Source organism: Rhea pennata, chromosome 1 (assembly GCF_028389875.1).
Source record: "Rhea pennata isolate bPtePen1 chromosome 1, bPtePen1.pri, whole genome shotgun sequence".
In the NCBI taxonomy this organism is placed as follows: Eukaryota; Metazoa; Chordata; class Aves; order Rheiformes; family Rheidae; genus Rhea; species Rhea pennata.
In genome coordinates this window covers 15,500,940-15,514,128 of record NC_084663.1, presented here as the reverse complement: position 1 = coordinate 15,514,128, position 13,189 = coordinate 15,500,940, and the positions used below count along the sequence as shown (strand labels likewise).

The 13,189-nt window shown below is 38.7% G+C and overlaps 1 protein-coding gene across 1 annotated transcript in view; it reads right to left on the bottom strand.

The window, feature by feature from the left end:
- The window catches only part of PRKAR2B (protein kinase cAMP-dependent type II regulatory subunit beta), a 94,231-nt gene that overhangs the window by 57,783 nt on the left and 23,259 nt on the right, over positions 1-13,189 (bottom strand). Inside the window, exon 3 of the mRNA XM_062582200.1 lies at positions 4,510-4,545. Coding sequence (XP_062438184.1) covers positions 4,510-4,545 — 36 coding nt within the window. The remainder of the gene's footprint in view (positions 1-4,509; positions 4,546-13,189) is intronic.

Genomic DNA, 13,189 nt, shown 5'->3' with positions numbered 1-13,189 from the left:
GTATAAAATCTGTAAAGTCAAATAGAATCAGTTTTCATTCTTAAAGTCACTTGTGCACTCTAGGAGCAGCTGAAAAAAAGACAGACACTAAACATAGGCCCAGCCTATTTAGAAATTGCAACAGTACATAAGTGTTTTGATCTCCATAGTGAAATACTCTGAATTTGAATACCTGCTAAATGAATTAAACATACACTTTCCAAAAAGCATAAAAACCTATTTCCTTCCGAAAGCAGCCTTCTTTCTCAGCCTTTCATCTTCAGTTAGTCAGCATGTAAAGTTACCTAAAAGTGACAGTTCTTAAGAGGGTATGTAAAGGCATCAAATATTTCCTAGTTTCAAAAATTCCAGAGTAGAAAAAGAACATTATTAAAAAAAAAAATATTGCATGGAGATGTCCTTTAGTATTTTAAGAGATTTTCTCTCACTCTTTTTCTCTCAAGATTGATGACTGACCCAGGAAGTGTATAACGAAACTTGAACTCACTTGGACTGTGCTTTCTTTGGAGTAGTCATTACCAGCACCCATGGAGTCCTCACCTCTCCTGCTTCCTCCTGTTCTTTCCATGATAGTGCATTTCCTTAATTTTAAGTTCATTCCAACTATATCTTGAGCAGTTTCTCCTTATATGATCAAGGTTGATATATTCTGTCTATTGGCTACATTTAAATTGTTTTATTTTAGACCTTTATGGAGAGGAATGAGGGACTTATCTCTGCTGTTGATAAGAATATGCCCTTGACCTTATCTACCAATTCTTCTTAGCATAACAATACCAATTGAAGACAACAACATTTAGGTTCTTTTCACCCTCCTAGAAGCTTAAACAGATACAGAACTGAAGTAACTTTATAAACTATTACCTATTTCTTGAATTAAGACTACATTATATACTTGTACTAATAAATGGATAAAAACAGCCCTAGTAAGTGCTAGTAAGTCTAAATTTATGCTCATTCTCTAGCAAGCCCATGCTGGTTTTGTATGTTTGCAAGATTCATTTCAAGCGGGCGAAAAGCAAGAACTCAGTGCCTCTGCAAACATATAGAACCACATTAGCTTTCCAAATCCAGGTATTGCAAACTTGAATGGATGAAAATTAATCTCATCCACAGCAAAAAAAACTCTGTCTATATTCAGAAACTGCACCTCTTGGCTAGCTCAGCTCATTCAAGAATCTCCACATCATTTTTCACCTTGTCAGCATACTCACAGCTTTCCCTTCAGCTTCATGCTGCCTCTCTCTCCATGTCCCCCTTTCTTCCTGTCCATGTCTCTTGATTGCCTCAAATTTTTTTTCTCCTTTCTCTTCATCTTACTCATACCAGATCTTAAAGAAAATTTCAGGATTAAAGTATTTGCAGCTGTCTTATTGTTCATTCTAGCTGTATGATGTATTTCTAGCCTCCTCTCTTTGCCTATCTTGTCTATTTAAGACTATGAAATCTATTATTCTTTATATTCAGCCTATAACAAGGGCGTGCATTACTAACTAGTCTGTAGGTAGCTATGCCATCAGTATCACAGTGTATATACACGTGTATTTTATGAACAGAACACACATTGCATACACAAACATACAGGTAAGATAAACTAAATTACATAGATCAATAAATTTTAAGAACTGAAATTCAAGAACAATTAATGGATCATTGCTTACTTATTCCTTTATTCTTTACATACCAATGAGAGTACATTAATATACTCACAGCATGTTAACCGGAACAGCTGTTAAATAACAAATGCCTTTTACTATATTGTTTTCAGCAGACTCTTCAGCGATTAATCTCTGGTGGCTTAATTTCTAGCTCAGTTTAGAAAAATAACTGGATCTTATGCCACTAAGTAAAATACTCAAGATTGCCTAAAGAATAACAGAGACATCAAAATCAACACATTCACTGCAGTGAACTCTTTGTGAAGAAACGTGTGTCATCTGGCTTCTCCCTGCCTATCACTGCAAGAGCTCAGAAAGCAGCTTTTAGCAGGGCAGTCTAGGAGTCTTTGCTAGGGATGTCACTTGTGTTTTTCCTCACTCCTGACACAAGCGTGACTGACACCAGCAGGGACGATTCTGCCCTTCCTCCATCCTGCCACTGGCTAAACTCATCCGCTACCACCACTGCTGTGGTGGCACGCATGCAACACGCAAAATCCGCTGTTCGGGAGATAGTAATCCGGGAGCCACAGCATGGGTCAACGGGAGATCCAGATGCAGATCAGCACACCAAGGAACTGCCCTATTGCAATTTTCATTAAACCAGTGCACCCCCAGGCAGTATGACTCCCCGATCTGCGCAAAGGAAGGCGAGATGGTTTTGGGGCAGACGCGTGAGAAAGGTGGGGAGAGTAACATCACGCCTGTGGAATCAGTCTGCAGTATCGCTAGATCAGATGCAACATCAACCACATGCCACAGCTAATTATCAGAGTATTTATCATTAACTCGGAGTATCGTGCATCAGAAGCAAATCTTCAAGAAAATTTCCATGACACATACACAAGTATCTTGAGTATCTTAACATATCCAAACAGTTGTTCAATAAAAAGTAAAGTCACTGCCTAAAGATAAGGTTATGACAAAACATCTCTGTAAAATTCTTGTAAAATGTAAAATATAAAATGCATATTAGTACAGTTTGAGTCACATTTAACATTTGATCAATCAATTTTCTTAAATATACTATTTAGTTTTTAAGAAGTACGAACTATCATCTTTCATGACTCTTCTTGTTTGAAAAAATAATTATTTTGACTATTAAAGCAGCCCTGAAAATTAATAAAATAGTATATACAGTAGATTTATTATTACCTTGCTGCAGCTTAATTAAACAGTGCTCATTTCCAAGTTTGCAGAGTGTTTCCTTATCTTAACAGAAACTGAACTCCACTTACAAGATTTACACTTAAACAATCTTATACAATTCCACTTATTTTTCTGATAAAGATAACTCAATTTTATCTGTCCACAAAAGACCTAAGCATATTAAATATTAATTGCCAACAAAAATTATTTATATTTTTCCCCAGTAAGTGTGCAAAAAATTCAGACGTTTTTAGTTTCCTTTCAAAGGGACATTAAAAATAACAGCAATTTTTTCCGAGCAAGCATTAGCTTTTCAAACGATTCAAACTCTCCTACTGAAATGCAAAGTTTTACCACATATCTGTTAAAAAGACTACATTCATTAAAGTCAGCTATCAACCAGTCACAGCAAAACCTTGCTTAAAACATGCAACACAATTTGCACAACCCCCTGCTCACTTAGGAAGTGCCTGGTACTAATCACCCCTTTCATTTTGCGCTACAGGTCCCTTATGAAGTATTAGCAAAGCTTAAAACCATTCAGAGTATGAGAGTATTCTGGAATGAATTATGCTTTCTTACAGTGTGCTACATACAATATGCCCCAACCCATTTACTCTCTACAGTTCTCATCTTAGTAACTTGACTAATATTTTTATACTGACAAGGAACTATCTGACAGAGAGTGCTGGAAGAAAACCTAGAAGTCTGGATAGACTTTCTGGTCTGTGGGAAATGCACTTTATTATATTTACTAAAAACAATCTGCAGTGGAAAATATGAAGTGTTTTATATTCAGATTTTAAACTTAGCATATTGAATTGACCAGCTATAGATCACATTTCCAGTTCTGCTGACTCTAGGAGTGTCATTATATTAATATAATGGGGGTTTTACACCCCGCTTCCAGATTCATATTATTTCAAAAATAAATAAGAGTTAAGTTCTGGGCCTCATGCTTCAGAAGGAAAAGCCCAGAAATATGAAACATAAAGGCCATAATACAGAAGGACAATAAAGAGAGGCCAAAAATATTAATTTTTAATCTCACATGATTTAGGGGGATCCGTTACTTGTTGTAACAATATAGGGTAAATAGTTCCCCGAACCAGCACTAGCCAAGCCAAGCTGCAGTGCAGACAAAACGGCACCAAGCTAGGCAGGAATGCTAACAGCCCAGCACAGCGCTGTCGTGACAGCGCTGCCTCTGGGACCCGGTCTGACGCCGGCTCTACAGAGATGCACCAGGTAGGTACACAGATCAGCTCAGTTTTGAAGGAAGCTGGAGATCACTACCTTGGCTGTACACTTTCTCCTGCACACGTGATTACCAAATTGCTGTTTCAAGTTATCTATGAAATAAGAAAGACAACACCGGATCTGATTAGCCTCAGTTCATGTTTTCTAAGTTCAGTCCTGTTAGGACTAAATGTCTTGTTTTTAATAAAAAAGATTATTTTTTTGTATGAAAAAAAATTTCATAAATTCCACAGCAATGAGAAGGCTACAGGCAAGTTCTGTGACCTGGAACCTTGACGATGTTTTTCAGCAAACCAGGTATCTAATTTGAAATAAGCCAAAGTCAGTCATCTTCAAGGAAAATCTGATTAATTTCATGTTATATTTCACATGACAGTCACAATCATCATTATTTTTAATTTATTATGCAGACCAATGAAACATGCAACTTCATCCAACTTACCTGATGCCCGTCTTGTGAATCGATTTATTGCTGGAGCTGAAAGAAAACAGGAAGTCTCAATTAGATTCTCTTCCTAACAGTTTAAATACACTTTACACATAACACTTTACATGTAACAATGATACACTATGTTTAAATAAAGTGTGATAACCACAAAAGTTGTTTAATAATTATTTGTAAATCTTTCTATAAAGTAGTATTAATTTCATATATACCTAAACTTTTAAATAGCATTGCAAGAGATGCTATTTGAATCTTGAAATAAGATTTCAAGAATATTTTCAACTTTTTGAAGTTGCAGTTGCAGTTGTTACTGTATGCAAGCACTTTTTGCTGTTCATATCTGGCTGTGAAATATTTAGATCTGTATTTCTATCATTCATCGACACCACAGAAACTGGCATCTTGCATACAATGATGCAAATTTGGCTTAAGATGATGTAAAAAATGAATTTTAATTTTACAGGATATACCTATTAGAAATCTGGGAATAAAGACACTTCTATTCAGAAATGGAATAATCTACAATTTTACCTGAAGGATCAAATTTTCAACTGACTAACATTTAAACTTCTTCAGGTAAGTTGACACCAATGACAAAAGAAAAGAAAAGTTTTATGCCGCAAATGACTGTTCACATTGACATCTTGGGACATCTACAAATATGCGCTGTAAACATTCACAATCCAGTTCCTATCTTGTTTCCAACTAGGGGAGATCACAAAAGTACATCTTAAGGGACATAGCTTTGATAATCTTTTGCCTCTATTTCAGTTCCAGGCTTAACAGCTTGTTCAAGAGATACTAGTGATTAAAAAAAAAAAAAGTTTTGTATTTTTTGTCTTCCAAATACAACCTGTACATTGATTATAATAAGTATAGAATACTGGTCTTGAACGTTGCTTTCATATGATACTCTAGTTCAGCTTTTAATGTAAGAAGAAAATCTGAATGACCTAATTTCCAATGCAGGCACCAACTACATTAAAAATTCATAGTCCTATCGTGGTTATTAATATTCAGCTTTACAAAGTCACTGTTAGTGTTTACATGGAACTGACTAAAGAAAAAATATTGACTTTTTATTTTATCACAATTAGTTTTACAACAGATTACACAGCATTTCTTGAACGTTTAAGTCGAGATGAAGAAAACAAGAGGGACAGTAATGGCTTGAGATGCAAACAGACTTTTTATTCCTTTGGGGAGAAGAAACCAGAGCAAAGATACAAACTCTGATCCAGAGTCACAGATGGTTTGTGCAAGCACATACAGTAGTCACAGGTCCAAGTGGCAAGAAACGCACTGGTAAATCAGCCTGCAGTGATTCAAACTGCTATTCATGGGTAAGGATACCTCTTCTGAATAAGCTATCACACCCCACAAATACACATATAAATAAACCAGAAATTCACATAACCAGAAAGTTTATTTTAAAACTCAAGTTCTATTTCCATCCAATTAAAAAATTCCATCCTATTAAAAAAACAAGATATTTAAACTTTTTTTTTTTAGAACAGACAGCATATTTTATGCAACTACAGTTGTGTAACACTGTTTAATTTCTCAAAGTGGAAAGAGAATACAGTTCATTTCGTCTCTAGGGTTATAGGCCAAATTCATTTCAGGACACTAGTCAAGACTCACCATCAAATGGCTGTGCCATTAGTTCCAGTTACGTAAAGCAGGAGCAGTAGATTTGCTCATAAGACAGTATTTGGGTTCTAACAAGAAAGCATCATAGAGTGGTCTGCTCACACTGAAAGTTTTCCTCAAAGTCAGGGAAGATCATTTGGTTTGGTTGTCAATTCTATATAGCGTTGTAGCTATGAAGATTTAACTCCTCTAAACAGCTACCTCAGCACGTTTTACCAACACAATAAACAATACATTTCTTAAAAAAAAACTATCCAACACAGAACTAATCTATTTTGAAGACTCCACCTCTTGGACAATTTCAGTAATTACTACAAAGAGACAATCCCTTTTTCAGATACTTTCAGTTAAATAAACTTTTAAAACCAGTCTTCTGATTACTGCAGGAGGGTTTAATTTTACAATTTACTTCTTATTAGGAGGAAGAGGGGGAAAAAAACAGAGCAAGAGAACAATTTTATCAGAGTGTTAGAAACTTGATAATTAACTGTGTGCAAACAGATTACCTCTGAGCTATGCCTGATCTATGGCAGTCATGCATGTGAATATTCAGTGTTCAAGCAGCTACCAGTTCAAGCCTTTCTCCCTGGGACCAAGATCTCATTGGGGTCATGCAGACGTGTTCCTGGGAGTTTTACAAGCAGCACCACGGTTCTTTGTTTTGCAGCAAGCTGAACTACTCTCCCATCCTCTTGTAGCAAATTGTGATGTATCTTTGGTGCCCAGAAAAATAGAAAAGTTAGCTTACATGAAAGACTCAAAGAATCATCAGCCCTAGAGAAATTTAGCCTGTATTTTCACTGAAAAGTAGATGCATGATCAATCAGATGATTATAACATCTGGCAGGATAAACATAATAAGGTGATCAAAGAGAGTTTAAAAAGCAATTTGCTGGAGGCAGAAGAAATAACAGTAAGTTATCTTTCAGACGTGTCAGGAGCCAGATGTCTTGGCTCAGAAAGCAAATCAGTGGCAGAACAATTTATTGAGGGATATGAAGCACTCCTCCCAAGGCCTTAAGACCTTAAGATACAGAAAACTGGAAGTTGTAGAGAGGGAAGAAACACTACCGGCTTTGCCTGTGCTTATCTTCTTCCCCGGATATCCTCTTTTTAGCCACTGCTGTGACTGAATTCTGGGCTAGACTGTCTCATAAGCTGGGACCAGTGTGGCTGGCCTTACGTTTAAGTGAAAGTAGCACCCAAAAAAGCGACATGCTAAGAGACAGTCTTGGCAAGTTTAATTATTACTGCGTTGGGGACTTGAGGGCAGTATTCATGAACGCTCATGGGCCACACGGATATTGCATTTCCACCTATGGGTTCCAGCGCCAAGCTAGGCACAGATGCAAGAAATCGCACCTGGCGACAGGGCTTCACACCCTGCTCTGGCAGCCATTCCCCAGCACTTCTGCTCGCCCCTCCCTTCCCTCTGTTCTTGCATGTGCAGGAAGCTTCTCAGGAATTTCCATGCTTGACCGCAAGCAGGAACAACAGAAAGCTGTTGCACTCTGTAAATCCCCTTGACCACTGCTCCTGATCTCATCGGACACCCAGGCAGAGCGGTCAGTGGGCTCCGCCACCCCGAGGACACCCTACTTGCACCAGAGCCGACGCACGCCAACTTAAAGCACTGCAACACTGCAGCACAGGCAAGCTGGGGAAGGAAGGGGCATGAGGCAGTACCTGCGCAGCTGCCAAGGTTAACTCTGTAGGGAAAATATCCAAAAGGTTACAGAAACATTGCCAAGAGCCAGTTGCTTAGAGTGACTCAATACAACAACTGTCTGGAAAAAAAGTCCCCCAAACCTCCAAACTGCTTATATATTGACTTACAGTTACCAAAGAAAAACCCTATTGACTTGTGCACAAAGTAGGAGGAGCAAAACATGGATTGCAAAACCTAGTCATTGCAAAATCTAATGATTTTTCCCAAGGGAGGAAAATACATTCAGAACATTTCCACTGACATTTTATCTTTTGACTAACAGAGCGAGTGCTGTACAACAACAGAGCGATGTATCTCAGTGAGTGGAGAATCGTGTTTAAGTATGCAATGTCACTCTAAGATTAACATAACTTCACATTCTGTTCTGTCCCAGCAAAAGTCTATTGCAAACTTTCATAGGGGAAAATGAATAAAGGCAAAAGGAACAAACAAAAAGCAGAAAACCCCAGCTGTCAATATCCTGACAAAGTTTTGATCAAATTACCATTTGAAATTAAGTAAGTTAGCAATTCTGGTTGCTGTCTCGTTAGGACTAAATAGCGATAGAATTCCATAGTCTAAGACGTTAGCTGCTGGTAACTAAAATTTATGTTTGCTCATGTTAGCAAATTCCTGATCATAAAACTGTACAAAACATTTTGAAGTATTTTGGTGATACAGACCCAAGTAAATAATTGGCACTACATAAATGATAAAAGCAGTCAAAAATGTTCTGATGTCACTAAGAATCCACTCTGTAAAAACAACATGAAGCACTTGCTGAAGACAAAATTTTTCCATCACTAACAACTGTCAACCAGCTAACTATTGCTCTTCTCCTCTGTGGATATTTTTTCATTCATACAATTCTTTATGAACATTAACCAGTCATCACAACATGCCTGCAAAATCGACTGTAAAAGTAACATTATTTTGTAAGTGAAGAAGGTAGAAATGGGGATTAATAGGACTGTTTGCAGAACCCCAAGGCTAAGATGGTAACGGTAAGAAATGATCCCCGCCTGGGAGCCCTTTACCCAGTTAACTCGTTCTCATAGCACTGAGCCTTTTTGCAGACTCCCGATTTAACTACTCAGAGTCAAATGTGCTTCAAAGACTGTCAGAGACATTAATGCCATTACTTGGAATAATAAATTAAACATATCCTAGAGATTAGACATGCAGTCTTCCTAAAACGTCGGAGTGCTGACAGCCCTGGATCTAACGAGAGGTTATACTAAACTGTGGCTGCTGAGGACATGCTCAAGCTTCTCCGATGGCCGGACGTGTAAGCTGTGCCTGCTGTGGGTCTGCAAACAAGGGCCAACACACAACGGCAGGCCAGGCTGCCATGGGACTCCCCACCGCCTGCTCCTGCAGACAGAGATCATCAGGAGACTCTTTAGGCAACACTGACGGCCATTCCAGTAAATGCTCTTTCAAAGCAAAACACACAAAGCCAGAAAGCCTGCTCTTAAGTGACTGGGGTTGGCAGATCAGTGAAAATATCTTCAATATTCATGAAAGTTAGAAGCACACTTTCAACTAGCTCCACTTTCAATCAGCCCTCTTCAGAGGGCAAAAGGCTAAACCTCTTTTAAAAAAAAAACAGAAAAAGAAAATTAAACTCAGCCATTATATTTCTAAAGACCGCAAGTTTGGCAGACCATAACCCATGCAGAACCCCTACAGATGCTAATGCATCTTAAAAGGTAGCTTCAGACAGAAATAGTTCCTGCACCTCAGTGTGCAATCCTTGGGTGGAAGGCACAGATGCCCAGAGTGAAGTTACAAAATAAAGTCATAGCTAAATCATACTCTTTTCTCCACCCTGTTGAAGGCAAAACAGTACTAAAACTGTCAAGGCCATCACTGAGGTCACTGGGTTAAACATAGCCCAAAACATGAGGTTGAAAACTTGCTTCTCAGCACACTCTATGATATTATATTAGCCAACTGTAACGACTTCAAAGGAGCTAGTCTTGTTTCACTTATGTTTTCTCATTACACCACCTATGTTATTTATATACCTCAAAATCCCAGGCCAAGCTTCAGCGTTACTTGCATTACAGACTCTACCTTCTCAGCTCCAAGCTCCACCACTTCTCAGAGGCCCAGCAGCCTTCAGAAAGATGCTGAATTATGTCCGTTGCAAATCCCATTCCTATATTACACAAATCAGTATCTCATTCCTATATTACACAAATCAGTATAAGCTTGTCTTCTTTCCTACAGAGGTTATTAATTAGAATGAATTAATAAAAACAAGAGAAAAATCGTATCTAAATGTAGACTGAATGCCTTTTTAAAACACATGCTTTAGTCACACTTAAGTTATAACCTCAAAGTGGACAAAGTATGCTTAATTCTCCATTACCCAGGATGATAGACTGGGACAATATGCATAAGAATGATAATAGTGATAATAAAAATAAGACAGATATGGGAGAGCATGGTGCAGTGTATCCTGTCACTCATGGACACCTCTCTGGATATGCTCTAATTTCTCTCCATCACAATTTTAGGATTATTCCAAGAGGAATGATCATTCCAAAGCACTGCCATGTCTGAGGTGAACATAAGATAAGACGCTAATTTTAATGTAAGTTCACACTCATAGGACCATACAGAATCTCTGGGAAGAGAGTGCAAGCACCACTGCTGCCACCACCACGTGCTCTTGGCCATGGGGTCCCCCCTCAGCCAGTCCTGACAGAGGCAAGTCTGCCTCTTCCAGCCTTGCTGTAGGCTCAACACAGCCGGTCCTAGGCCCAGGCTAATAAAACTGGCTTACCCCAAACTAACTCCTGCCAGATGCCTCTGCACACAGGTCATGGGGACACCCAAATTGATGCTCGCTGCACGGCGGCAGCTACTACGCAGCATGGCATATTGCTCGACTTCCACGCCACGGGGAAGCAGCTGCAGCGCTTCTGGAGCTGGCTCCGAAAGAGGTTCAGCTGTGTTTGCGCAGCAGTGCCAGCACGAATGTCAGTGGCATGCATAATCCACAACCACAATGGCAAAGACAGTCCACAACCGATAATTTACTGCCTGATAATTAAGAGCCAATTGTATTTACAGTCTGCAGTGATAGCAGAGGTCAAGGCACGTGGTCATTTCTCGCTTAGGCTCTCTAAAAGCACATGGAGATATTACAAGAATATAGATCTAGGCAGACGATAAAATCAAGCTGTTAACATAAAATGAAATTACAGAAAATGTGGTAACGTTGTGAAACACAGATCTCTATTTCACTGAGAAATTTGTTAGAGTTGGAATAACTTTAGAAATGGGTTGCTTTGCTCTGAAGAGCTGTTCTTCTTCTCAGATCTCAGCTTCTGGCTGGTACGTTCGATGACAGTTTGGAGAAATGAGTCTGTGACAAAGGAGGGAGTTGTTAGGTCTAGAGAGAATAGTTCTTGCTTTTCTCTGTGAAAGGCCATGATGGCTGTGACAGGAATGGGGAGAGGAGATGGGCCCAGGGAATATGCAAGTAGTATTCAGAATACAAACAAAAAGCCCTTGCAGTAAAGTGGTTAGATACGCTTATTTGGAAAGCTATACTATAGTTTGATTTATGGAAGCTTAATAGTAAAATCATCACTATGAAATACATATGATACATCTTCCTATTTCTTTCACCAAATAAATCCAACTCAAAAAAAAATATAATCAAAACAAAATTCAAAACAACACATAGATTGGGCCTTGACACAGGGAGAAAGGGTAAATCACAGCCGTACAGAGGTGCGCCCTAAGTGACACTTGCCAGAGAACCCGAAAGGCTCGGCAACGACACCACCATCAAATTCTGTAACAAACCAACCTTATAATCTAACAAGAAATCTAAACCCTACCTCAAAATGCTGATTTACCCTTGGGAGGCAAATCCACAGCTCCTACAGGGCAAGATCTGCGCACAAGGGGATCCGACTCCGTACAAAGCGGGCGCATTGCCAGAAGGAACCGGGAGCACGTTTCCCTGGTGAGCATGTGTTCCCCACGGACCGAGCGCAGCTACGTGTCCTTCATAGAAGGCAGAGTGCATGTATCAGCAGGCATCCACATGCACAGCACAATCCAGGAAGCGAGCCATGAAGTATTAAATACATGCTTTCAGGGAGCCCCGCAGTCAGCGACTGAAAAGCCAAGATGAGGTAGAGATGATGTTATAGCATCACTATTTACAGACTACTGGGAGAAAAGGAGAAAGAAAATCATTCTGGCTGTTGCAGGAGAAGTAGAGGTTGGTAGGGAAAAGCAGCTACATTAGATGGGATGCCCTAAGATAATTGCCTTTTTTGTTGTTGTTGTCAAAATTACATCTACAGATTTTAAAGCTATCTGTACCACAATATAATATACACATAACTATTCCCATTTCTGAAGACATCAACATATCTGCAGAAAAATTAAAATATACAGAAACCAGAATATTCTGTTATCTCCTTTTTAAAAAATATGCAACAAATGAAAGCAAATTTAGAAAAGGCAGCGCTGCCACTTTTCTTTATAGACCTAAAATGCAGTTAGTCCAAACTGAATTTTAAGATTTTAATTGGGTCTGCAGATTACTTAACTTCTTGCCATTGCAGTCTGGAAAATAAGTTCTATTTTGTTGTAGAAGTTTCTCAAGAAAGTGGGGAAAGCCTTACAGTCACAATATTTTGAAAACTAAACTGGATAATCGCCTTATGCTCCTTATGATACAGCTCCAGAGCTCGTATTTCCGTAATCACTTACTACTACAGTGAGACTGTCCCTTTCCAAAGCCAGTGCCACGTGTCTCCTAGTGCTGCACAGGATTCTGCACCCTCCTCAGAAAGCCTTCAAAGGAAACTGAGATGAAGAATCCAGGCAAATTATTTTATTCATATAAATACATAACCTAAAAACCGGGATACCAAAAACAGCATAAAAGAAAGCCCCTCTTCTTTGGGTATTTCATTCTACATACCAACATCTATCTCACGGTAAATACACAAAATGAATTGCTACTACAAACAGCAAACCCCTCCTTTTATATTCTAACATAACACATTAATCTGAAAGTAGGTTAAGTGAATATGTTGCTATATTGAATGCTTCTTATCTGAAATAGGCATTCTGTTGTATAGCGTCACATGCTAAACATAGCATGTTTTCCTTCACAAATTCATCGACACTACTGCTTGTGACCAGTACACTTTGTCATTATCTCATTTAAAATAATCAGTCATCTAGAAAAGAAAAAAACGTAATTCACAGCAGCATTCTAATCCTCAGTTATACCAGTGGCTGCAACAAATTAATTTGTATAAGAACTTGTTTGAT